The sequence below is a fragment of the Lissotriton vulgaris genome, chromosome 5, assembly GCF_964263255.1.
Source record: "Lissotriton vulgaris chromosome 5, aLisVul1.2, whole genome shotgun sequence".
NCBI classification, from domain to species: Eukaryota; Metazoa; Chordata; class Amphibia; order Caudata; family Salamandridae; genus Lissotriton; species Lissotriton vulgaris.
The window spans coordinates 1,152,216,680-1,152,244,157 of record NC_141693.1 but is presented as its reverse complement, the minus strand read 5'-3'; the positions used below and the strand labels follow the sequence as shown (position 1 = coordinate 1,152,244,157).

Here is a 27,478-nt window from a genome sequence, read left to right as displayed (position 1 = left end):
AAAGTATTGGAACCTTACTTTAGGCATGTCATCCAAGCCTCCTTTTCCTCAGCCTGCCTTCCGGAGGATTGGAAGAAGGCAATAGTACTACCAATCAAAAAGAAACCTAATGTAAGCCAGGATACTCTGGAAAACTTACGCCCGATCTCCCTCTTGCCTTACCTAGCGAAAGTGGCCGAAAAAATAGCCAATAAACAACTTATGGCTCACTTAGAATCTAACAACTCCCTGCACAGCTCCCAATCTGGTTTCCGGACGAGCTATTCCACTGAGACAGCCCTCCTGAGAGCGACTGAAACTCTACGGGCAGGAGCTGACGTGGGTCACACGATGGCACTTATTATGCTGGACCTCAGTGCTGCGTTCGACACTGTAGCACACTCCATCTTGCTACAATGTCTGAACAAAGCTGGGGTCACCAAGGCGGCACTAGGATGGCTGAAAGCTTTCCTCACAGACCGCTGCTTCCAGGTGCAGAGAGGGGCTTTCCTCTCAGACAGCATTGCCTTAGAACAGGGGGTGCCTCAGGGCTCTGCCCTGAGCCCCACCCTGTTCAACCTTTACATGGCCCCGCTGGCAGACGTGGTTCAATCATATGGCATAGAATTGGTATCCTACGCCGACGATACCCAACTGCTCATTTCCCTATCCCAGGCTCCCACCTTAGCAGCCGCCAACTTCAAAACCTGCATGCAGGAGCTTGCAAGCTGGATGAACCAACACTGCTTGAAGCTCAATGGCTCTAAAACAGAGGTTCTTGTGATAGGAGGAAATGATGCTAGTTGGACTCAGGAATGGTGGCCACCCTGTCTTGGTCCCTTACCTACCCCTTGCAAGGAAGCAAAGAACTTGGGTGTCTGGGTGGATCCCAAACTCTCCTTTGATGGCCATGTCCATAAAGTTGTAGGGAAATGCTTTGGGGTTCTGAAGACCTTAAACCGTACTTTGGACCTTCTTCCTCTTGAGGCCAGACGCACCATGACCCAAGCATTAGTCACCTCCCGTATTGATTACGGCAACGTGCTACTTTTAGGGACTACGGAAAAGAGCATCAGAAGACTACAGGTTCTCCAAAACACGGCTGCACGCCTAGTCCTCAGGCTACCCAAAAGAGCAGCCTCAAAGCCTACCTTGGCCGCTCTCCACTGGCTTCCTATAAAAAAGAGGATCCTATTCAAAGCGCTCTTAATATGCTATAGAATTACCTCACAAAAAACACCTGAATACCTGAAGGATCTAGCCATCCCCTACGAGCCCAATAGAGCACTTCGCTCCAGGGGAACTGGTCTACTTAAAATCCCCCGGATAAAAAAAGCCAGAATGGGAGGCCGCTCCTTTCGAGTGATGGCAGCCAACAAATGGAATTCTCTCCCAGTCAACATCAGACTGGCAGAGACTGAATCCATATTTAGGAAACTTCTAAAGACCCACCTGTACACCCTGTAGTTCCCTCCCACTTTCTCCTGCTGCTCTCTCCACAGCGCGGGGACACGCCGGGACGGCGTCACCAGGCGCTTTACAAACCCCTTTATTATTATTATTATTATTAATGGGGACTTATCCCAAATCCGGGGGCCACCAATCTGGTGAACACGAAAGCGTGGCCTCCCCGAACAGCATAACCTCCATCTTGTCCACGTTGCACTGGAGGCAATTTAGAGCCATCCATCATGGCCCTCATACCTTCCGCAAAAGATTTTTGTATTGCGGGAGTTAGGGTTTGGAAGGGGAACAAAAGCTGAGTGTCATCAGCGTATGACACTGGGGTGAACCCATATGCTCTTGCAATGTCTGCCAAGGGGGCCACATACACATTGAAAAGTGTGGAGCTTAGGCATGAGCCCTGTGGCACTCCCTTGGTGAGCTCCCTTAAGGTGGAATGATGGGAGCCCAAGCTTTGAATTACTTGGCGTGCCGCTGCTTGGGTGTCAGACAACACCGCCTCGAAATCACTCCTGTTTTCCTCAGGGATCTTAGGATTCAAAGCACGCATTGAGTCCATAAGTGCATGCACATACCTCCCCATGAGACAAGTGGCATTTGGAGACTTCAAAGCTATACTTGCAGACGAGAGTTTTCTTGGCCACCTGATCTTGCTTTTGGCCTCCTTGTCCCCAGGAACTTGGGGAAATGCACTTATTGATTTCTTAGAGCACGCAGCCTGAATCACCAGGCTCTCTGGAGAAGGGTGAGATGTCAAGAATGCAGGGTCTTCTGGAGCTACCATATACCTTCTAGCCACACTCTTGGATACAGCAGGAGCAGAAAGTGGCTTTTTCCACACTTCCATAATGGGCTCAGTCAATGCCTCATTAAATGGAAGTAACGGCTCCACAGCCGAACTCTGTGAGTGATGTACTTCTGTTAGAAGGTTTGACTTAAATTCAACTGTTGGTAATGTTAAATTTAAAAGTCCCGCAGCCTTTCTCATCACCACATGGTATGGCTGGACTTCCTTTGAAGGCGCATCATGCCCTGAGGGCAATTCCGACTCCGGGGAATAATCCAGGCCACTGGCATCAGCCAGCTCTTCAAAACAATCTTCACCCAGCTCACCTTCCTCTAAGTCAGGGCGAGAGTCGGCATAACTTTGTTCCTCCAAGAGGTGTTTACACGCCTCGGCACCGGATCCACAAACGACTCCGTCCGAATTCGATGGCCCAGTTGTATGCTCCAGATGTCTACTTGGAGCGGGCGACGCCGGCATCGGAGTCGTCAACTTCGGACGAGCCGGTGACGACCCCAGCGGAGCCGGGAACTGCCACGGCGTCGTTGGGGCTGGCATAAACGGCATGAACGAAGCCGGGACATAAGAATTTGGAACACCCAAATTGAATGCCAGAGGACCCATAGGACCCGAAGGTGCACCAGAGGGGTACCACGCCCTTGTAAATACGCCATACGTAGCGTTCAAGAACGCTGAAGGGGCTTGGCCTGGCGTTGGAAAAGGTGGTTTAACACCCTCAGGCTGACCTTGAGGTGGGATCGAATCCGGCTCAACCATATGCGCAGTTTCATCATCTTCCACAGGGACGACTACTTCCTCCTCTCGAGCCAGAGACAGCGCCGGAGATGGATTGGACTTCGGAGCCAGAGAAGGTACCTGCGACCTCGAAGGCGAAGCCTCACCTTCCTGATCCGGAGTCTCCTGTGGCGGGACCACCTTCGAACGAACCCTCCTGGGCGACCTCGACTTCTCACCCGAGTGACATCGAGACTCATGCCTCCTCTTCCTGTGCTTCTTCCTTGATCTTGAAGCATGGTCCGAAGAGGACTTCGAGGCTGAACCCTCTCGAGATCGGGACCTTGATTTCGACTTCGTCCTCCTCGTGTGGGCTCTTGAAGTCTTCTTACCCTTGTCGGCCTTTAGCTTTGCCACAAGTAGTTTAGTTTCCCTCTCCCGCAGGGCCTTCGGATTCATCTTACGACAAGATGTACGTCCATCCACGTCGTGATCGGAGCTTAAGCACCAAATACAGTCCTCGTGCAGATCCGTGATGGACATCATTTTCCCGCACTCACTGCAGGGCTTGAACCCGGTCTTCTTCGACATCGTCACGAAACAAAGAAGCAGGAAACACAGAAAAACTAAACAAAGTCACCAGTATAGGTACTGAGATTCCCGAAACAGTTAGCGTCGACGACACGGAAAAAAGGGAACTGATGTCATCACGCCGGCGTTGGCCTATTATTGGCGTCGGTGACGTCACCGGAGTCGCGAGCGATGCTGTGCCTCTATGACATCCAAGCCCACGTCGGCGCGAAGCTACGAAAAGAATTTCCGAATGTTGCTGACGCAAGGGGGATATTCACAAGGTGAGGAATCCACAAGGCAGATGTATCAATCAGAAATTTCAGCCTCGGTCCTGGATTGCAGTGAGGTTGAGTCTGAGGCTGCTGAAAGTGCTTCATCTCGCTGATCTAGCACGCCAGGTCTTATACGCAGGTTCTACGCGCAGGGATATTGCTACGCAAACATTTCTGGATCCAGTCTGACGCCTGGGGATATTCTAAGGTAAGGAATCTATCGCTAACTAATGTCTCTTACAGATATATTGTTACACAAGTAGTAACTTGTGCATTCAGCACCCACTTGTCCTGAGTAATGTTTCTCCACTCTGCCAGGTAATGTTGGATGCTTCCCCCCACTGGAGTGGGTAACGGATGAAGGGAAAGTAGCACCTCAGGGCCTAGACCCAGCCGGGATTTTGGTCGTGGAGGAAGACTGCTGACCACCCCGGCCCCTCTGGCGCTTTTGGAACGGTCTCCGCTGGAACTGCTGCTGTGGCTGTCCAGCCTGTCGACCTTGCCCGCTGGCTTGCGCCCCGTACCTCCTCTGGAACGGGCGGAAGGTATTTTTCTGTTCCTTAGGCTTTTCCAACCCGACAGCTGTCTGGGTTTCCGCCTCCGCCTTCATGTGGGCCATCTCGTCGTCCGCATGTTTCCCGAAGAGGGTCTCGCCCGAGAAGGGTAGGTTGGCAACTCTCTGCTGCGCCTCGGGCTTCAAGGATGTAAGACGTAACCAGGCGTGGTGCCTCAGGTTGACCCCATGGAAGTACCCATGGGCTGCCAAGAGGGAGGAATCCCCAGCCGAGCTTATCACCTGGTTGGAGGCCAGCAGTCCTTCAGCAAGGATCTCTTGGAAATCTTCCCTTTTCTTCCGGGGACGGTGTTCCGAGAACTGTTGGAGGGACTCCCACAGAGCCCGATCGTAACGTCCCAACAGTGCTGAGGCACTCGCGGCCTTCATTGACGTGGAGGCCCTCCCGCAAACCTTCCTGCCTGCCAAATCCATCCAGCGGCTCTCCTTGTCAGGAGGCACTGTCGATGATGGGGTGGAGGCGTGCTGTTTTCTTGCTGCCGTCACAATTACCGAGTCCGGCGCGGGATCCAAACGAAGAAACGCTGGGTCAGTCAGGAGCCCTATATTTCTTCTGCAGCCTGGAAGGTGCCGATCTCGAAGCCGCAGGGGTGAGGAATAGCTCCATGGCACGTTCCACCAGCCCTGGCACCAAGGGCAGCAAAGGGCGAGATAACTGCTTCTTGTGCAGAGTTTCGAAAACGACGTAAGTCGATGGTGCGGGCACAGTGAGAGTGATGCCCAGCTTAGTCGCCCCTCGCAGCAACACGTCCTGGAAGGAGACTGTCGTCTACTGGAGACACCCTCGTCTGAGGGGAGTCCGAAAGAGTAGGTGAGTAGCCCCTGGCACTGGATGACTCCGTGTGGCGGGACCTTGACCGGTCCCTCCTGTGGCGCCATCTGGATCTCGTAGAAGAGCGACGGCGACTCCTGGACCTATCCCTCCATCCGAAGTAAAACCTCGACCTCCGCTGCGTCGGACGGTCCACTGGCCGTAGAGGAGTGAGCTGTGGAGGCCGCAAAGGAAGCCTAGGTTATGGTAGCCCCATAGGCAGCGTCGGGAGATGTGGTAACGAGACAGATCTCGACGGAGGTGGTGGTGGAGGAGGCGGCGGAGGATGATGATGATGAGGAGGAGGCGGCAGTGGAGGAGGCGTCTGACTACGCTGAGGAGGGTCCTTGTGTAATGGAGGAGGTGTAGGCGACCTCGGCTTGGAGGGCGAATAGACTTGTGAGTGCTCAGAGCCCGGAGCCTCTTCCACTCTCCTTCTTTTCTTCGCCCGACCTGAAGGGGTCTAACTATAACTCGCGCATCCACAATGCACTGCTGATGACGTCACATATTACATCACTCATGACATGGTCTGTGGCATCACTCATGACATCACTGATGACATATCAAATGACATCATCCTTGTGATAAAGTGGCAGACCTCCTCTCACCCTAATATAACCTTTGATACACACACTCAAAAAAAGAAATTAACATTTTCAAAACAATGGACATACGAATTCTAGTTACAACAACCTATTCAATAATTCCAAGATCTACACACACATCCACTCATTACCCAACAGTCCTATACAGTCACTCATACATGTACTCACTCATCATATGTACTCATACACCTATACATCCTGTTACACACCGACACTCATTCATAGAGTTACTCACACACATACAAATAATCCATTTACTTGCATATACAACTCTACACACACCACTACAGTTACTTCTACAGAAATGTACACGTACCTACTCTCTTAAACAACCACTTATAGAAACACATACTTATTTATACAGGAAATCTTCCAATCTTTCACTCTCACTTATATACATCAATACTCACATATACTAGTTTAAAACATATGTAGTTACTCATAAAGATACTATTGAGACAGTCATTCACTTACTAACACACCCATACACACACTCATCCACCCATACAGTCCTGCAGACATGCTGTCTTCAACACATACAAACAGTGAGTCACTTCTTCATGCATCTATGCATTAAGTAATACCCCTCACAGAAGCATACAAGCACTCAGACACTCATACTGATAGTCAAAAAAACAACTAATAACCCATATAGACACTCCTGTAGCTACTCACCAACCCATGCAGCCACTTGTACACAAAGTGAGAGACTAATACAGATTTTTACATATTTAAACATTACTCACTAACCCATGTATTCACTAAGATACACTTAATCAGTCAGTTATACAATCAATTTTACAAAAAAATCATCCATTTAGACACTTATATACCCTTTTATTCTTCAATCAACCTTCAGATGTACATATATAAAACATTAATTTTCAGAAAACACACATTCACTGGATGAGGTCATCATTGATGTCATTTCAGATGTCATCAGTGATGTCATGAGTGATGTCACTGACCATGTCTTGAGTGATGTAATATATGACGTCATCAGCAGTACATTGCGGGCGCGCAAGTTATAGTTAGCTGAGCTAACTATAGCGAGGGAATTTCTATGGTTTTGTACGAGTGAAATGTCCAACTAACTCTAACGCCCCTGAAACCTGTCCTGAATAAGCTTGGTAATAGACTTGAATCGTTATGTGACAGGTTTTAATTATAATTTAGATTATGTTTTCTGACAGCTAAGAAACATTACTATTATATGTATTTTGATTTATTCATTTATTGTGATTGCACGATGACATTTATGTTTATTATAGTCTGTTTTCACTTACCTTGCTGTAGCGTAGAGAATCACATGTACACTTTAAAAAAATGGCGGAACATACACTCAAACACTCCTCACAAAGGGAGACATCCCGAAACACGTAGAGTGTTCCAATCCTGACACCCTGCATGTCCTTTTGTTAATACATTTTGCTGCTTGAATAGTCCGCTAACGTGTCCGTGGTTGCTGTGTTTCATGGCTGCGGCGTTTGTCGGATATATATATTCTCTCGGTGGAGAGAGAAATGCACAAATAAATATCTGGCAAAATTACCTGACTGGGTCCGGTTCGTTTTTTATCCTGACTCAGCGAGGGATACAACGAAGTTCCTGGAATATATATATATATATATATATATATATATCTCCACAGACCATGCACTCACTGACGCACATGGCAGCCCTATCATACTACCCCTAGGCACAGTATTTTGTTCAAACCATAGCATTGGGCTACATGGGCACTAGTTTTAAGTCAATGAAGCAGGGCAAGGGGTTGTCTGGTAACAATGCATGTAGCTCATAACTATTTTCACTGATCAAAAGTAGCTCTCATTACAGAAAAGGTTGGAGACCCCCGTCTAGAGCGTCCATTAATGACTTGGTGTAAGCTGCTGAGCCTTCCAGCCCTGCTGATCTGTTGCGGTTCCTAAAGCTGAAGCTGGTTCATGGTCAGTGAGAAAGGTCAATTTGCATATAAAATATTAAGATAGTGGCTAAAGCATTCTTTACCTGTGGGGAGGGAGGGACACTGATGTCCAGGAATGGAACTGGCAACGACAGACGAGGGAATGAATGTAGGACTATGTGAGGAAGATTGGGGTCTAGGATACTGAGCGCTGCTTAACTGTCCCACACGTAAAAGGCTCGGTGCCGAGTCTGGGTCCTGGATCTCCGCTTGGACCCGAGGAAGATTCCAGGGATCAGGCTCCATTCACGGCTCCACACAAGAGAACAGCTGCTTCCTGAATGGGGTAGGATTGAAAACGGCAACCGAGTCCGCTACCTAGAGCATCCGACAGGAGGGGCCCAGGTAGCCCCCGGTACTCCCTGCATCCTTGGAAACCTTTATTCAGCCATTAACAAATGATGCGCATATTCCATCCCTGCCAATTAATTCTGTCCTGGAGCCTAATGCGTACGTGTGAAAAGAAAGCCGTGTTTATTCAGATAGTGTGCACGCGCGTTCCCAAGCAGGGGGCGGCCATTCTTCCAGGTAGAATAGATAACCTATTAGGACAAGAATGCATTCTACGTCGTGTCTTCCTTGCAGTTTGTCATGGCGCTGGATTCTTCAGCCCTCCCGCGGAGCTCTTTCTATCACCCCCTCCTCCTCTTTGTGCACCCATTCTCTGCCCACTGAAAGGATAAAAAAGAAGCCGTTCATACCCAGGGCGCCGCTCTGGGCGAGTTCTTCCTCTATGGCAAGCAAGCGGTTGTACTTGGTCACTTTCTCTCCCCGGAAGAGACCTCCCAACTTGATGAAGCTGGCTCCCAGTCCGACGGCCTGAGGACAAGAAGAAGCATTTCAGAGTTAGCAAGTGGCGGAACACAGCACAGTACACTCCGGGTAGACATGTTACAGTTCTAGAGATGGGCACGTCACCACATTCATAGGGAGACACAGGAACGCCAGAATCGTACCAGCAGTCTCGCGCGTCTCTAAGAGCCAAAGAATTGCAACGTAAATGATGCAAAATCAAAATGGTTTAGTTTTTAACAATGTACTTTGAATTAAGTATATTATAATATTGCACTAACTGAAGTTTATCAAATATAATTACTATAAGTAAACGCAGAAAGATATAAGAACTCCCTTCCAATGTGGCAACTGAAAATTCTATGTGTGATGAGTACTAAATAAATGGTCAATATTATCAATGATTTATTAAGATACTTTTGAGGATAATCTGCAAATTGGACACAGAACTCCGTTACTTGTACTGAAATCAAATGAGATGCGGTGATGTGTCAGGAATCTGACTAAGATCCAAGAATTGAACTAGGTGGAATACCTGGGATTTGAGACTGAGGGCCATATGTATCAAAGGGCTTTACCCATTCTGTGTCTATGGGAAAATGTGTTAATACATATGATCCTGAATTCCGACATAATCTCCTCTTGTATCCAATTCTGAGAACCTGAGTCAACGCACCTGTGGCTTCTAGCAATCTGGTGTGTGCACCAAAGTTAGCATGCCCCGTACTAGCTCACATAAACCCATACCACTGCAATCCTTCTGGCAAGACCCCCAAGTGGGGTGGTCGAGTTTGTGCAAGACGGACGGCAGGCCATGCCGCCATTTTGGGGTTCGTCCCACTATCACACTTAACTCCCACACAATCACCTCAACCCTCTTGGTGACAAATAACATGGCATTGATCTAAAGATGACAGACACCAGGAGGTTAGGGTTTAAACCGGTTCCAACCATGTATATAGAAATATGTGTCTTATATATCACAGGTTAAATAGTTTAGCCTAGTGGAAGGGAAGTACCAATATGCATTAACAAATACATCTCGAGTAATCCTCACCAGATCTGGAATAGACTCTGCCTCATTGATGAATACACCTCTAATAAATGTGGGATCGGTAATGCAGGGCAAATCCCTTCTACACTGAGCAAGGAATGCATAGCTGATGCCCCAAAATCACACCCATAGTAACATCCCGAACTTTCCCTGGATACAAATCATGTTAACATATGCTCCTGGAGTAGTTGGTGCTACCAACTACTTAGGCTGCTGTACTCTGGACCGGCCGATGGGCAGCCTCCGCCCCCCAACCCTATCCCCCAAACAACTAACAACCAGGAGGTTACCCATTGGCTACTAAGGGCTGCGGCCATACTGCCATGCTATGTCCTACAAAGGTGGTATTTGTTGTGCTTAGTACCCTATATCAATAAATACTGTTGTAACAGCTCTGACAAGAACGTAATTAGAGAACATAAAATTCTATTCCCCTCTTTAGTTATATGGTAATTGTGCTGTGTTAATATTTCCATAATATTTTAGTACATATGCCGCTACCTCTTGTACCTTTATAACAAAGCAGCTGTAAGTTTATGTATATCTTTAATACATGCTATATTAAGCAATGCTATATATTGCCTATGCCTACTTTTAGACCACTATAGACGCTCAGTCTACTTTGCGCTGGTTATCCCTAACCCCATTGGTTATTATGCCATCACACCAAGGGCACGAAAACCATCACTTCCCCTTAAAAAATTCTTTGGAAAACCTGAAGGAGGGAAAATTCCCTCCAGACTTCATATTGGTGAAACCCTGCACTCGTATTTTTAATGGATGCACATAGTTCTTGAAACATAGCAGTTTAAAACTCAAAGCCTCTTGTTTATGGACAGCCACAGGGCGTTTCATTAAGCCCTACATTCACATCTACATGACTCTACTGGTTGATGTCCTCCACAGCTTTGCCTTCGGGGTCACGTACTATGCTGATGATACGGAGACTGTTTTCTTATTTGCTGACACATTACATTACAGTGAAAAGTTTCAAGAATTGCCTTTTGGGATTGGCCTCCTGGGTGAAATAACACTCTCTTAAGCTCTATGGTGATACAACAGAGCTTATCGTCTTTGGAAGGACATCTTTGATCTGGTCTTCTTTATGATGGATTACCAGACTGGGTAATACTTCTGTATCAAGTCAGTCAGCCACTAATCTGGCAGTCTATATTGATGTTTTAGGCCTGCCCTGTGTACCCTGATAGCAACAGCTTGAAACCTGCTGCACAAATCTGTTAAAAATCACCTTTTAACAGTTAGGTAAACCTGATTTTAAATATTAAATAAGTCAACCCTAAGCGCACCTTGCAGTCAGAAGGTGGGATGCATAATATTTAAGAGCAGAAAATGTGTGATATTAGAAATGGCATGTTTCCCTAGTGGCTAGGCTTCTAGAACTCTGGCAGTCCATATTGATGTTTTTAGCCTACCCTGTGTAACCTTATAGCATCAGCTTGAAACCTGCTGCACGAATCTGAAGTAGAAAAGGTGTGATATTATAAATTGCATGTTCCCCTAGTGACTAGGTCTAAAATTACATTGTCACCGGGCAGGCTGTCGCTGGCACACTCAAAGTCAAAATATAGATTATAATCTTTGATCTATAAATTTTGACCTGTGCAGCTACAGACTCCACTCAAAGACTTACTTTTATATTACTCAGAAATCCAATATAAAGGTAAAGTAAGAATGTTCTGAAATATATCGGAAATGCAACTTTTAGAAAGTTACCTTTACTCTATCTGAATCTGCTGGATGCTAATTTACATTAGCTCTCCTGGAACTGTCCCTAGTTAGAATTAGATTTAAAACAGGTGTGAAAACTGCTCTTAGAGCAGAGACAATGGCTTGGGAGTAGGATAGTTTTTTGCTACCCTGGCAGGAAGACCAGTTAGGGTGGGCCAAGGAACTTAATTAACACCAAAGGGGTCTGCCCTGTTGCCAGCAAATGATAGAGGACACTTGAAAACCACCCAGCTTTTGTCCCCCCCAGCTTTTGTCCCCACCAGTCAGACTCGCACCAAATCCAGTCAAAGGCATGCTACCCCTAGAATCTGTTTTGAGTGACCACAGAGTTGGGTCAGACTGTTCATTACTCTGGCCATACCTCTGGGTGAGCATACAAGGGGAGAAAGGTTTCTCCATCATAAATCTTGAGGGTGAGGGGCAATGAGGATTGTTTTCAGTAGGGCAAACAGGAACTGCGGAAAAGCATGGGAAAGTTTGACCCGTGAACTTTAACCCAATTGTAGTCTTCCCCACCCACAAGTTGGTGAACCCTACAAAGGTAGACACTCACCCAGCCTTCGTCAGAACAATAGAATAGAAGAGGATTGAACCTGTGAGTAGCTCTGAAGAACTGGACATGCTCTCCCTTGTACCCAAAACTAAGAAGTGGACTCCAAGGTTCACTTGGCTGACATCCTGTGTAGCTAAAAGGACACACAAAGCTGTAAGAGGCCTTTTTCCTTACAGGTGACAAGAGGCAATTGGAATTTGGACCAGACTTTGCTGTTGCGCTCTGCCTGAGACCCTGAGAGTCTCTAGGTGCGCCCCCCCCTGAGGTCCTCGGGGGCTTAGAAGTGTACTCCTGTGATTGCTTTGTAAACTTTGGAAAACTTAAGCCTAAAAGTCAAGAAGACCTGCAGAGAAAAGTATATGACCAGCAGATCAAAGGCATCAGACTGAATTTCAGATTCAGCCCTCGGAAATCTCTGAAAAAACGATGACATCTCTTTCTGTTCTGGGAATTAAAACTCTTTCAAGCGCCAAAGCCTTTTCAAGACCAACATGTGGCAGGGGTCCAACCGGCCAGTTCACAGCGGCAGCTACAATTTCAGATTTGTTCCACAGGGAGATAACTAGGCAACTTTTTCTTCGAAAAAATTACAAAGTCAATTTTTGGATTTTTGAACTTTTAGACTTTCAGCGGGACCAATTCACTTGTTGTATCTGACCAATATTCATAGCAATTAGCCTTAAATTGCACCTAGGTCCTAGTCTACTGCTTCCATAGACTATCAGTGGCACTTTGTGCTTTGTGCTTTGTGCTTTGTGCCACTATTTTCACTAAAGTCTTTAAAAAATCATATCTCTGGTTCCCCATGTTGGTTTTTTAGGTCTCGCCTGTCGATGCGCATGCGCATCGAGCAAGCGAGACTATGGGGGCTTATCCACTCTTTATCCACTGCAAGGAATCGTGGCGATTCCTTGCAGTGCCCGTGACTTTTAAGCTCAATGCGCATGCGCATTGAGCTTAAAAGCGCGTGCACGTCTGTCTTGTTTTACCCGCTCCGCCCCCTCCCCTTCCCGCCGTGTCGCATTTCTCCTCCCCCCTCCCCTCTCTTCCCTCCGTCTTGTTTGTTTATTTTACCCGCTCCGCCCCCTCCCCTTCCCGCCGTGTCGCATTTCTCCTCCCCCCTCCCCTCTCTTCCCTCCGTCTTGTTTGTTTATTTTACCCGCTCCGCCCCCTCCCCTGCCCGCCGTGTCTCCGATCCTTTCGCTTGAGGAGAAAATAACGGTAATTTACAAGCCAGTGTAATGACGCCACACATATAAACCAACAATTTCGCAAGAAAACGTCCAGCTCAGACTCCTGCAATCATAGAATAGACCACTAAATAGCACGGATCACAGACTCATTGAGGAAGTGGCCAACTTAGTCACCAAACTGCAAACCGTCCTGAAACAGCCAAAGAACAATCTTGGGGATAACTTTCACAACTTGGTACGCCCACGGCTAAACAAGATATCACAACCGTATCCAGTCTCAACACCAGTGCTTAATTTGTGCCGCAGGACGCTTCCAAACTCACTACATGTGGCGTCATACAAAGTAAATAACTGACTCACTTCAGTGTTCAAACTAGTCTTCCCCCTTCCTGTTGAAGAAGAGTGTTGCTATGTTGCTCATTCTGAGAGAGCCGACAGTGCCGATCATAAATTCTCCACGTCGTTCATTCGTTCGTATTTGCTTGGTCTGCTTCGGTTCAGTGTTGCTGGGGGCGGGCCAGGGCTGCATTTGGTCCTGTGGGGGGTAGGGGCAGTCTACAACAGCCTGCGTAACCTTTTTTTTCCAAATTAAATTCCATGTGACCACGCCCCGGCACACGCACCGCAAGAGTCATTGCCGCCAGAGTTCAGCACGACGTGGAGGCGGGCACTGTTCTTGGAGCAGCAGCAGTATTTAGCAGGCCTCTTATAAAGGCAGTGCCACCAGCAAAGTAAACCTGTGAGTAAAAATGAAAAACCAAACCATTCTACGCAATTGTATGTATGTTAATGAGGAAGTTCTGAATTGAGGCCCGAGCAATAATGCTACTGGCGTCGGGCAAGACAAGAAACATTGTGCATGCCGCGTTACTTCAGGATTGTTGTTAAAATTAACCCTTTCGTGTTTACCTGCTGACACATGCGCCTTTCCATTCGGAGCTTAAAGCGCAGCGGGCAGCTTTTGAAATGTGTTAGGACTAGCAGTGCACATATAGCGCTTTACCGAGACCCCAGTGTTAAGTGTGAGTGCAAAAACTCCCTGGCACAAATCACACTTTACAGCAGGTACCAGGTGGTCAGCGATTTGCTACCTATTAGTTGTCAAGGCTAATAATGGGGAATATGCCCATTAGTGGTACCGGCACTGTTTTAATTGACTTTTTTCTAAAGTTTTACTCTCACTGTTTGATCACCTGATCAAAGTTGGTGGGAGCAGAGCACCGGAAACACGAGCGAGCAACATTTCAGCTTGGTTTCTAGTCAGGAGTAGTGCAAAAAAAACCGGGAACTACTAACTAGCATAACCCGTAGAGTCTAAATGACCGCTGTGAACTCTCTCCCTTGTGGAAATAGCTTGCTGCTGCTAAATGTCTCTGTAGGAAGTTATTTTGATTTCTTGCATCAAATGGTGCCAGTACAGATGCCAGTCTCATGTCTGTCCGTTCCATGGTTTGCCATGCACCACCAGGCTAGAGAGCCCATCCCACACCGTTTTGCACTTTTATTGAAATGTGGCACCACTTAATGGTGCGCAGTAATGATGCTGCCTTAGCCTCACTTTAGTCTATATGTATGCACTGGCCCTCAGCAGTGAACAGAATATTCGTCGGGTGGTAAGAGGGAAAGAAGGCCTCTCTCTCCAAGTTGACCTGAACCTTCACAGTCACAGACGCCTCCTCAGAGGCGGAACTTCTGTGTAGTGGCACTAGAAGAAGTGCTTATTTTTCTCTGTGAAATTAATGGCATGGTAAGTATGTGAGCACTTTTGAGAAATTGCATTTTACAACTGAGTTTTAAAATGACGTTCGGAAGCCCCCCCACCTTTCACTTCTGAAAGATATTGAGTCATTTGACACACAAAAATACTGACTGGAGCACAGAAGTGTGTTTTCACAACAAAGAACAGACGTTAATTGTTACAGCACTGTAGTTTTGCAGCAAAATTGAGTTTGCGATGCACTCGCTATTTTGGAGAGTTGCACTACAAAAGCAGAAAAGCTATGTTAGTGCAGAAACTGTAGCTGTAAAATTAGCGTGTTGTTCACCCCACTCACCCACACTGTACTAGAAACAATTCCTCATTAAAACATGAACTCCAACAAGCAATGTGGCGGCAGAAGGCAAGGCAAGGTGTGGACTACAAGATTACTGGCATGGCAGGCACAAATGATGCGTAAGTCTTTGAGTCTTTGCACATACATACCTAGAAGATCACCTCACACTCACTCACCCTCACCCTCTCTCACCCTCTACCCTCACTCACCCTCAATACCTCACCCTCACTCACCCTCACCCTCACTCACCCTCACTCACCCTCACTCACCCTCACTCTCACCCTCACTCACCCTCACCCTCAACCCCTCACTCACCCTCACTCACCCTCACCCACCCTCACCCTCACTCACCCTCAACCCCTCACCCTCACACAGTGCAATAGGTCTCGGAGCATTTGAGTTAGAGCTTTTAGAAATGTTTATGTCTTTTTTTTTAAATTCTTTAGCATTGGCTACAGGAAACAAAAATGCTAAAGATTTACAAAAAAACCCATAAACAATTCTAAAAGCACTAACTCTAATGCTGCGAGACCTATTGCATTTCCAATGCTTGTAATGGTGTTGGTCTTATTTTACTCACTTTATATTTAAAATTTGGTTGTAGAATTTTAATGTGTTTTGTGTGAATTGTTTTCTGATACTTTACACATTGCATTTGTTTCAAGCCAGACTTCTTTGTGTCACGTTACCAAGGATTGAGCACAGTTTTATTTAATTTGTGTGACTTCTAGCAGGTTTGTGACTTTATCCTTTCAGTTGGTCTCTTGTCCACCCCAATTAGTAATCAATTTTCCTACAATAACTTTTCATTTGATCACAGTCTATTAATTACTTTAATGTGCTACTTGCTCTAACACAGGGACACCCTCATGGGTAGCAGTTTCCACTCAATAAATTATCATTCATTCACTTAGACTCCCATCAGACCCCCTTCATAATGCCCATTTGTCTCCTCAAGCTGTCACCACTTCTGATGCTGTACCAGTACGAACGTACTTATTACCACACTGCTTGTCATCCAACCCACACCCCTTAAGAGCTGCTTTCATCATGGTACTGAACTGGTAAGTTGTCAAAGGAGCTCCGTTCTTGGTCAGTAACAGAGAATCCCCTTTGTCTGGTCACATTTACATGTAAACTGCTGTTAGTCTAAATGGGAATACCACCGACCTTGGGCATGCAGGATATCCTGAGCACCTTTACCTGACTGATCCGGGTTGGACTAAGGATCTTGAATTCAATTCTGTCTTTCTCTACCCAGCATGACCATTTCTGAATCCCTGTATGAGTGCTCCCATGTCTGTAAACAAAATTGAAGTGGACCGAAATTACGCTCCAAGGCTGAACGCACAGCAGTTGCGGGTTATCATCACCCAGATACATTCAATGGCGTCCAAATTTCAGTAAATTAACTCCATGTACTCCAAAATTATTTTTCAAGTTCTTCACTTTATTTCTCTTGTCACAAGTGTAACTCTTATGTAATCGACCGGTTCTATTCCTGCTGATATGCCCAACCAGGTTTTTTTCAACAGTAAGATGAATACATAAAACATCCATAGCAGTTAAAACGATTGACCCAATGCATTTCGGGCGCTGTTTGGCCCTTCCTCAGGGGTTCACTGCAAATATTAAAAACATTCACATTAGATCTATGATTTTAAATCAATTTATGCATTGTGTGCTCACATAAATTCGATAACTTGTCCTTGCTAACTTTTGTTCTCCCCAAAGCGACGTTGTTCCATGTAAATGCGGTGATGTAAGCGTAAAATGCGTTTAGAAAAAGCCTCTTTTCACCAACTTAAACCTCCCTTAGATTGGCTACATGTACAAACTTGTACCCCCCACTGTATCTCGATAATGACCCAAATTGCTTCCTTCATTTAGATAAACCGCACCCACCAGCATTCCTACATACCACCTAGATGCCACAAAGTAATCTCTTTCCATGTGTGTTCATATCCTTCCCAAACAAAGCACTCACTGCTCCCCTTCGCCGTTACCCTTTTTGTTTTCCATGATCGTAACTCCTCCCTTCTATTCAACCTATCACAATCAGCACTCTTCGCCGATATTCCCTATGCATACTACCAATCCCAGAATGCATTACTTTCAACTCAACCTCCCACCAATATTATACACCAATGAATTACCGACAGTAACCCTCACACATTTATCCTCTCCAAGACTTTCCCAAACATTTATATAGTACCCCGCCCTCCCTCAGATGTTTTCTAAACTTCGATTTACGCGAACAAAAGTTAAATGCTGGACAAAAGTATGAATAAACGGAAGAACAGGTGTACACTTGTTAACTCTACAAATATATTTCCCATGTCTGTAAGGCACCACAACTTCACTGACTCACAACGCTCTAGAAAACCTGATAATGAATATACAGCAGAACAGTATTGCCTCATACAGCAGTGTACACAGTAATTGCAGCTTGTGCACTGTTGTTTCCAGCACATGAAATGCAATCTCTTCTATCTGGGCTACCCTTCTTCAGTCTGTCTCAGTCTACCATTTTATTCCTAGATATACAGCAAGGAGCAGTTCAACCCTGTTACAAACCCCAATAGTGCTTAACCTCACTGCCACCCAAGACTTGCCTTTACTTCAGGCTCAATTAATGAATTCAGCAAAGGCATCCTGTTGTGAAGTAAGATGCCTCCACAACACAGTAAACATTTAAGGGTTTATTAGATGTTACACTAGCCAGTCAGTACTAAGGCAAATCTAAACTCACTTCGGAGTTCATTCATAGGCCAAATAAAATCAATACACACGGTGTGCCATAGTTTACCTGGGTCACTTATATATTATACTTACACTCCTACTCTCAATCTCTCCTCCCCCTCTCTACACATCGTGCACCTCTCAACCCATAATGTGACTTGTTCATCCATTCCAGGCCACCATAGCTCAGACTTAAGTCTTTACCTGAATTTGCCCTAAATGCCGTTCATGAGCCAAATCAATCAACCTGGAACGTAAACCTGTAGGTGGAACAAATTTCTGACCTCTCATTACCCACATCTCACCACTCATCATCTTTTCATTTAAAACCTTAACATAAAGTCTCACTGAAGGTAAAATTCTACTCTCCCACCTACTGTCCAAAAGAATACGTGTCACCTCCTTCAATGTTGAATCAACTTCAATGTCTCCCTCTTTCACCCTCAACTGTAACCAAACCAGCACCTCAACTCACTGCATCTTGCACTGATTCCACAGCAATCTGCTTGACTATTTGTCCATTCTTGAATATGTTTGAGAATATAACAATATTCCTGTATCCTGGATGCCAATCTAGCTAATCTCACTGAACCTTTGCAGGACCACGAGGACGTAAGACCCTTACCAAAGGTTTATGGTCTGTGTGTAACAACAATTTTGTTCCCCACAAATAGGCCCTAAAATAATCTGCACCTCATGCTGCTGCCAGTGACTCATGCTCAATAACCATGTAATTCCATTCTAAAATGGTTAGCATCCTTAAAGCAAAAGCCACAGTCTTCTCTTTCCACCCATGTAATTGTGAGAGAACCACACTAATATCTGTTGCACTAGCATCTACTGTAACCACAGATTTTAACAGAGAATCACAAGGTGCTAAAATTCCTGTGTTTCGAATTTATTTTTTGATGTTCTTAAAACATTTCTGTGGTTCCTATCCCCACACAAAATTACACCCATTAATCAACAAAGCTCTTTTACACTCTGTCTTATCAACACATTTGTCAACATATTTTGAGTAATATTTAATGAGTCCCAAGAAAGACCGCAACTGATCTTTATCAGAGTGGCTGCTAACTTTATAGCAGATAACACATTTTGTTTGGGTTTAACTCCATCCGCCGATATGGTATTATCTAAGCACTCAACCTGCTCGACCAGGAACTTGCATTTGTCTTGTCTAAAAGTGAGTCCTGCCTCCCTTAGCCTGTGAAAGGCTTGTCTAAGTACCAAATTGTGTTCTATTGTTACTCCCAAAACAAAAATATCATCCTGAAAATACAGGATGTTATTCATCCCGTTGAAAACTTCAGCCACCATCTTCAGAAAGACACTAGCCGCCAAGCATATCCAAATGTAATCTGAAACATACCCTCAATAGAAATGAAAATGGTCAGCAACTTAGACTCATGATGCAGTATATTTTTTATTTTATTTTATATAGGATTTATAATGCGCATGGCTGCCTCAGCAACAAGGCGTCCCAGCGCAACCAGAGACCAGAGAAGCACAGGGGAATACAATAAGCGACCTTAGTTAGATGGTGGGGAACAACCATGGCTTTACAGACTTTCGGAACGTCCGAAGATTGGATATGACTCTGATATTTGCTGGGAGGGAGTTCCAAAGTTTGGCTGCCAAAAAGCCAAACGAGCGCCCCCCGCCCTAGCTTTCCTCACTCGAGGGACAGCAGCCAGTCCGCAATTGGCGGATCTCAAAGCGCGCCCGGGCAAATAGGGCTTCAATAGGCCCGATAGCCCAATCGGGGCTTGGTGCGTCAAGACTTTATAGGCGAAGCACAGCACCTTAAAGTGAATGTGAGCTTCAATGGGCAGCCAGTGCAACTTGGATAGCACATGAGTCACCAACTGTGATCTAGGAAGCACTACTAGCATACGTGCTGCCGCATTCTGGACCCTCTGGAGATGTTTAATACTTTCTCTGTTGGCCCCAGATATAAGGCATTGCCGTAAACAAACCTCGCAAGAATCGAGGCTTGCAGGATGGTTTGACGCACTCCAGGAGGGAGGAAACCAAGCAAAGGTCTTAGACCTCTCAAAAGCCCAAAACAGACCACAGCAACAGTCCTTGTCTGTTTCTCGAAGGTTAGGCCAGTATCGAACCAAACTCCTAGGTTCTTTACCATCTTCTTCGGTAACGGAGCGGGTTTCAGATGGTCAGGCCACCACTGCTCCGACCACAGCTCCTGGTCTTTTCCATACAGAAGAATCTCAGATTTACTGGCATTTAATTGAAGGCAGTTAACCTTCATCCAGTCCGAGATAACCAACAGGTCTTCTTTAAAGCTTTCCAGATTAGCCCGGCAATGTTTGAAGAAGGCGATCACCAACTGGGTATCATCGGCGTACGACACCAAGGATAACCCCCTACCTCTGGCCACCTCCGCCAGAGGTCTCACATAAAGATTGAATAGAAGCGGGCTCAGAATAGAGCCCTGCGGCACCCCCAGCGATAAAGCATGTTCCTGAGAGTGAAAAGGAGGTACTGACACTTAGAACGATCGCCCGTCCAGGAAGGAACGAATCCATTCCAGGGCAGCATCCCTGATTCCGATTGCCCAAAGGCGTTCAAGAAGGATTGCATGTGACACCGTATCAAACGCGGCACTAAGATCCAATAGGACCAAGGCCGCCGAGTCTCCTGCATCTAACCGGCTTCGGAAAGATTCCGTAACAGCAAGGAGAGCTGATTCAGTGCTATGGCGGGGCGAAACCCATGTTGGGAAGGGTCAAAGATGTTATGCATGTCAATGTATTTAGACAAGATGGAATTGACATGTGCCTCCACCATTTTCGCCATAAAAGGTAACTGAGATATGGGACCATAGTTGCCAGGATCGTCCGGATCCAGTGAAGGCTTTTTTAAGAGTGGAATCACTTTTGCGTGCTTCCACGCCCTAGGGACGGAGGCTGATTTCAGAGGCAGGTTGAGCAATTCTAGCGCCACAGGAGAAATGAGTGGGAGAAGCTGGCGAAACTGGGTCGCCGACATTGGATCTGCTGACGAACCCGACTTAATTTTTGCACTTATGGCCTCAAACTCCTGCAGCGACAGCAAAGGAAAAACCGACAAACAGTTGTCCACCCTAGAGTCATTCCCTATCGGCACAGCATTCTCTGTGAGGGCAGTCCCAATGGAGAAGCCATGATAGATCAATTCCACTATCTTCACAAAGTGGAGTGCTAAGTCTTCGCAGCGATGGTTTGACGCTACGGGTGAAAGATTGGTCAAACCTGCATCTTCAAATTCTTAAGCAAGGTGAAGATGGTGTTGGTGGGATTAGAGCTGGCCATGATTTTATTGGCAACAAACTCTGCCAGCGCACACAAGGATTTACAGGAAAAGCCCAATTTGATTTGATGATACGCAGTCTTCAAATCCAGTTTCGGAAAATACCTAACACCAGCCAACACCAATATTAATTCATTCATATTTGGTGGACTGAATATGTATCCACCAAAATGTTTTGATTAAGCGAGCTCAGATCAACACAAAATCTGAAACGTCCATCTGCTTTTCAGGAATGACTACTGGCGAAATCCAACTTGTGTTCTCAATAGGTCTGATCACCCCATTAGAAATCCTCTCAGCTGGGGGCGTGGTTTTGAGCCAAGAGAAAATGGTTGCCTGAATTGCAAGCTCCGGCAACCAGGGGAGATTGCACCCAAACATCTCCCTTGATCCACGGTCCTCAAGCCCCAATGCAGCAGGGTTGAACACCGGTTGGCCCACTGAACTCCAGGAGCTAATTTCGGAGTCTTGAGACCCCCTATGTGAACAATACTGGCCCTTATATTGGTAATGAAAGACTTTAATTGTTACTAGTCAACATTCATCTTGGACAGTAACTACCCTTAGCTCAAAAGACCTATGCCTCTCTTCTTTTCTTTCTGTTTTACTCTGCTTGCTGATAACTGTATGACGATATGAAATATGGGACTTTTTCAATATGCTGAACACATGTGGTAATACTATAAAATTATTATCTTTGTTTTATATTGCTCACCTTTCGTTTTCAGAAGTGGAGCCTCCTGCGTACACCTTCAATTAAATTGTTAAGTATATACCCCCCATTTTTTTTTACAGTTTCAGGCTATGAATGCTAGACTCCACATGACCCTTTTTCATCAACATTAAACTCGTACCCTGGGAATTGCCTGGTACGTGTTTACTGATAAACTCCTTTCTTAATTAGTCTGAGCCGATTTAACACAAGATAATCAATAGGGTAATTACTACCCAAGGCATGGATACTATTGATATTTGCAACTCGCACTAACTTGTTCTGACTCTCACCCTTCGTCAGACACTAATCCAAAAATCAAGAACTCATTTAAGCTTTTTCCATAACAAACATACGCAACACAGAGACAGCTCTTGATAATTGTAACTGTTCCCTCCAGTGCGCACCCAAGGATTTACAGGAAAAGCCCAATTTACTAATTCTTACTGACTAGACTCCTAGGATAGACACTTCTCTCCTCTGCAGTGCTCCCGGAAGCATGACGGAACTGAACACGTCGAATCTTTGTGCACGACAACCTCCCTTGACTGACTTTTCGAACCGCAAGGTACCGGTACTTCCTTCTCCTCAGAAACATCAGGTGAAGTGCGTGTTTCTGAAGGAGAATTTCCTGGACATTCCAAACTCCCCTTCTGCTCTGCAACACCAGAAGGCTGCACCACTGCGGCCATCTTGGAAATCCTCCTGATCCTATTCCTTTGCCAGTTAACGCCTTTTCCTAACTGCCAGAGGTTTTTACGGAGATAACATTAATAGCAGTACCTTTTCTCTTGGGAGACTGAGTGGTTCTGACACAGAGCGCCCATGACCGTGAAAGACTAAGGAAGAGTTCTTCACAATATTCTGAGGTAAAGTACTCACCCTACCACCTTTACAGAGCCCCATAGTGTGTGCATCCCCGACAGAGGGTTTGGGGCCTACTGAGACATAGCTTGCCCCTATGATTCACTGTGATGAGCCTTATAGCGATCGAGGTGGTAGAAACGATCTGTACTGAAGTAAACTCGCAATATTTAGGAATCTGAACTTTACCTGTAAGGTACGGAGCATACCTTAGCCTTCATCTGCCAGCCCCATAGAAGCTGTGCGGCCCGCTTCCTGGTGCTGGGCCTCCTGCTCCATAAACACCCAGCACTGCAAGCTCTGCTTGATGGCGCCGCGGTGATTCTCTATCCCATGCACCCATTTCTCACAGCACCCGGGGCCTTTAAGACAAAGTTAAAGCCTAAGCCCGTACCTTCACAATCAATCCCGGCACCTAAGTTGAATGTGCACAGAGAGAGGAGCACCGAGAGTGCAGTCCCTCTACCAGACTGGACACACAGGTTTACCTGCAGTAGAATGAAAACATAACATGGTGTTGCAGTGATCCGATTAAACCACGCACCCTCAAAAAAACCCTGCATGGTGAAGGGAATAATAATATGGACTGTTTAACACATCTCCATTGCTACTCCCAATGTGAGGTGTGTTCCCCCTACATCCCATGCTCAATCCACATATTCTCATGGGGACAACTCACATAATATAAAAAAATGGCGCAACTTACAACGCTCTCAAATCCATAGCACCAGGACCCCATAGTGCCTTCAGCAACCCAGCACACTACCACAAGGCAGTGCATGATAAAGCTGAGCACACTGCAACCTCGATATTTCCTCATTGAGGTCTAGAGAATAACACTCAAGCGCTAGGTGGGGTGAGCTGACCGAAACATCACACCCCTACTGTAAATGCTCCTCTCACACGGTAGTACCCTTTGCCAATCATCAGTCCGTCACTCATAATGGTAAAAATACACCCGCATTGACCCCTGATATTATAGGCACACGCGCCGCTGATTCAAAGGTAGCTCCCAAATCGCTAACGGCTTTATATCTCAATGCTCGGTCCATCCTCAAACATGCATTAGAACTCTGGAGTTTTTGGAGGCTGAAGATCCCGATATTTGCTTTATTACTGAAACGTGGCTCCATAGCCATGACTCTTCTGATGTCACCATAGCCTTTGCCCCTCAGTACCATTTAACCAGATTAGACAGGGAAGTAGGAAGGGGCAGAGGCATCACAGTTGAAACCAAGGCCCCCCTTGAGGACATTGATGCTGGAAATATTAATCTTAATGTTTCTCGACTCTGAAACAAGGAGAGGAGCCTTAGTTTACAGACCCCCAGGTCTAAAAGCAAAATGTATAATTCACCTATTGGAATTGGTAGTACCACATGTACTAGCTGCCGACAACTTTATCCTAATTGGAGATTTTAACTACCATGCTGAGCAATTGTCTAATCCTGACACTAGCGAGCTAGTTGGAACAATGGAAACACTGGGAATGGCACAGAAGGTAGGCGGCCCCACACATTAAGCTGGGCACAGCATAGACTTATTATTTACGAATTCCACCAAACTGACAATTGAGCCATTTTTTCCATTATTATGGACTGATCACCATCTTTTAAAATTTTGCATACCCATGAATCCTTTCAGGAAACATGGACAGAATAAAACTATTTTGATTTGGCCCTGGCGTAAATTAACCCCGGATGCCTTTTCAGTTCATTTCAAACCACAGCAGATATGCCACACAGATACTGTGGAACAAGCCGCAACTACCCTGGAAGTCGCCATTATATCTGCATTGGACGTGGTTGTCCCTTTAGCCAGGGTTAAAATTAAAAGAAAAGCTTCACCTTGGTTTACGACAACACTAAAAGCTGATAAACAAATATGTAGAACAGCCGAACGCCAATGGAGGAAAACTAAATTGGATGCAGATCGTAGGAAATACAGACAGTTTCACCTTAACTATATAAAGAACATTAAATTGGCCAAAAAGTTGTATCTAACTCAGCGGAAAAATAATGCAGCACACTCCAATAAAGAACTCCATAAAATACTGAAAGAGTTCACATCTCCCCAGGTACAGCAGTCTTCCATCCGCCCTACACAAGAATGGGTAGACTCAGTATCCTCCTTTTTTGACAATAAAGTCAGAGCCATCTACTCTACTTTTCCCCAAGGCGACATATATTATCATCAGCAAAATAGTAGTGTGTCCATGCCACCTCCACAGCCTGAAATAAATGATGTGCCCCTGCTGTTGGAATTTGAACCCCTAACTGTTAATGAAGTGTTAGGTGGTCTAACTAAAATTAAATCAGGTTCCCCCGCGGACCCCCTTCCGCCAGCTCTTGTTAAAAAATTATGCCCCAACTTGCAAATATACTAACTGCAATTTTTAATATGTCATTGGAACACAATGGAAAAATGCCCAAGTTAAGCCTATTCTTAAAAAACCTTCGGCTGACCCCAGCCTACCAGTTAACTATCGTCCCATCTCATTGTTACCTTACTTTGGGAATGTGTTAGAACATCTAGTCAACAAACGCCTCACTGCCCATCTTGAAAACCATGGTCTCCTGGACACCTCTCAATCGGGTTTCCGCGCAGCTCATAGCACGGAAACTGCGGTTGTCGAGATCACTGACATCAGGCTTGCACTGGACGAAAGAAGATCTGCAATGCTGGTCCTCCTGGACCTGTCCGCAGCCTTTGATACCATCTCCCGTAGTATTTTGAAACATCGACTCTGGGAGGTGGGAATCGGAGGGAAGGCCCTGGAGTGGTTTGAGAATTATTTAACCAACTGCTAAACTCCCCTCCTTATTGACTCTATAGCCTTGTGCAGCCGACCAGTCAGTGTAGGTGTCCAACAGGGCTCCATCCTTAGCCCTATGTTGTTTAATCTTTGCTTAATACCATTGGCTGGTATCATTAGATCATATGGTTTTGAAACAATGTCGTATGCTGACAACACTCAACTGCTTATCACCTTTGGTCCAGATTACGTGGACACAAAATTCAGTTTTAAAAACTGTATGGTCCATGTGAATGACTGGATGGGCAAGCATAAACTACAACTGAATGGTAACGTATTCGAATCTCCCGAAACGGCAGTCAATCATTCTCTTATTTGGCCCCTAAGCTTTGGAATAAGCTACCATCCATAGTTGATCATAGATGCTTCTGGAGAGAATTAAAAACCTGGCTCTTTTCCCAGTAAGCTGGCTTTCACTGTCCTTTTGCTGTTGTTGTTGCTCAGCGCCATGAGACCTCCCCGGTGATATGCGCGCTCAATAGGAACATTTGACATTGATATCCCATACCACTTTGAAGCACATCCTACTGATTTGGATTATGGCCCTCTCCAACTAATACCCTCTAGAGATGAGAACTGAGGCTACAGCTAATGCAAGGTTTGCACCACTGTAAGGAACACCATTACCAATGCAGTGCCACAGACCCGCATTTCTGCCAATAAATCCAGACAGTAGATCTTAATACATCATTGTAAGATCTAAACTGTGTAGGATGTGAAAAACTTCCAGCAACAGTACAACTGATACAGCACCGAATTCCTTAAGATTATAGTGTCACTATGACAGGAACGTTCAAACTGTTGCCAAAACAACTTGGCGCTGTAACGTAGGTCTACTTAGGTACTGGTGCTCATTACCGTAATAGCAGACAAGAAAGACGCCAAAGACAGTAAGGAGCAGAAGGCATCATTAAAAAGAGCTAAACAAGACCCACCTGCAGTTGCCTGTCAAATCAAAACAGGTCCTAGACACTAATTACAACATTGATTTAATCCTATGCAACCTCTCCTCACTTCAAGAACTGGTGCAAAGCACCAAAGTGAATACAGACCTACTACACATAAAGATCTCAAGCTTGCGAAATGACTTAAAATCCCTCTCCACAAGAATAAGGGAAGCCAAATCTAGAATCAGCAGCCTAGAGGATGAGAATCCCAAAGACGAAAAGAATACACAGGCCACCTCTTAACAAGTACACATCCTCACCAGAAGCATAACAGACTTAGAAAATAGAACCTGGAGGGGAAACCTCAAAATCTTTGGCCTACCTGAAGGCACAGATAATCAAGCCACCTCATGTGTTTCTTTCCTCAAACAATTGATACCACAAACTCTGGAAATCAAGTTTGAGGGACCATCTGAAATTGAAAGGGCATACAGAGTGTCAACCAGACTTTATCCAAGTGTGTAACAACCTGGGGTCTTCACAAATACAGGGAGGTAGACAAGATTCACGTATCCAGTTGTCGGCTTCTACCTCTCATTTATTGTACTCTCCACAGAACATCGACACGGAGGTGGAAACACAATCAGGACAATGGCCCTTTAATTCAGACTGGAACTACGACTGGGAGGAGTCACCACAAGACGCAGAGACGTCTTATACCAGGAACGACGAATCAGAGGTGTGTTTATTCACCCGGAGGGAGCGAGCGGGAGAGCGGAGCGGAGACGAAGGAGAAAGCAGAGCAAGGAAGAGTTTGGCGGAGTGCGAGGAGAAAAGATCGTCAGCCGAAGAAAAGGACGTGGAGAAGGAGAAGCCAGGAGGCCACCGACACCACGAGTCGCCCAGCCATACGCCCGCGGGAGGTGTATGGCTCACTCAGGTACGGGATAAACTCAAGGGCTGGGTCAGCCGTAAAGGAGCATTTA

The 27,478-nt window shown here is 45.7% G+C and overlaps 1 protein-coding gene across 2 annotated transcripts in view; it reads right to left on the bottom strand.

Moving 5' to 3' along the window:
• Positions 1-27,478, bottom strand: part of ENO4 (enolase 4) — a 485,281-nt gene that overhangs the window by 28,283 nt on the left and 429,520 nt on the right. For both annotated transcript variants that reach the window (XM_086922915.1, XM_086922916.1), the window contains exon 12: positions 8,468-8,585. In XM_086922915.1, the coding sequence (XP_086779041.1) occupies positions 8,468-8,585 (118 nt within the window). The remainder of the gene's footprint in view (positions 1-8,467; positions 8,586-27,478) is intronic.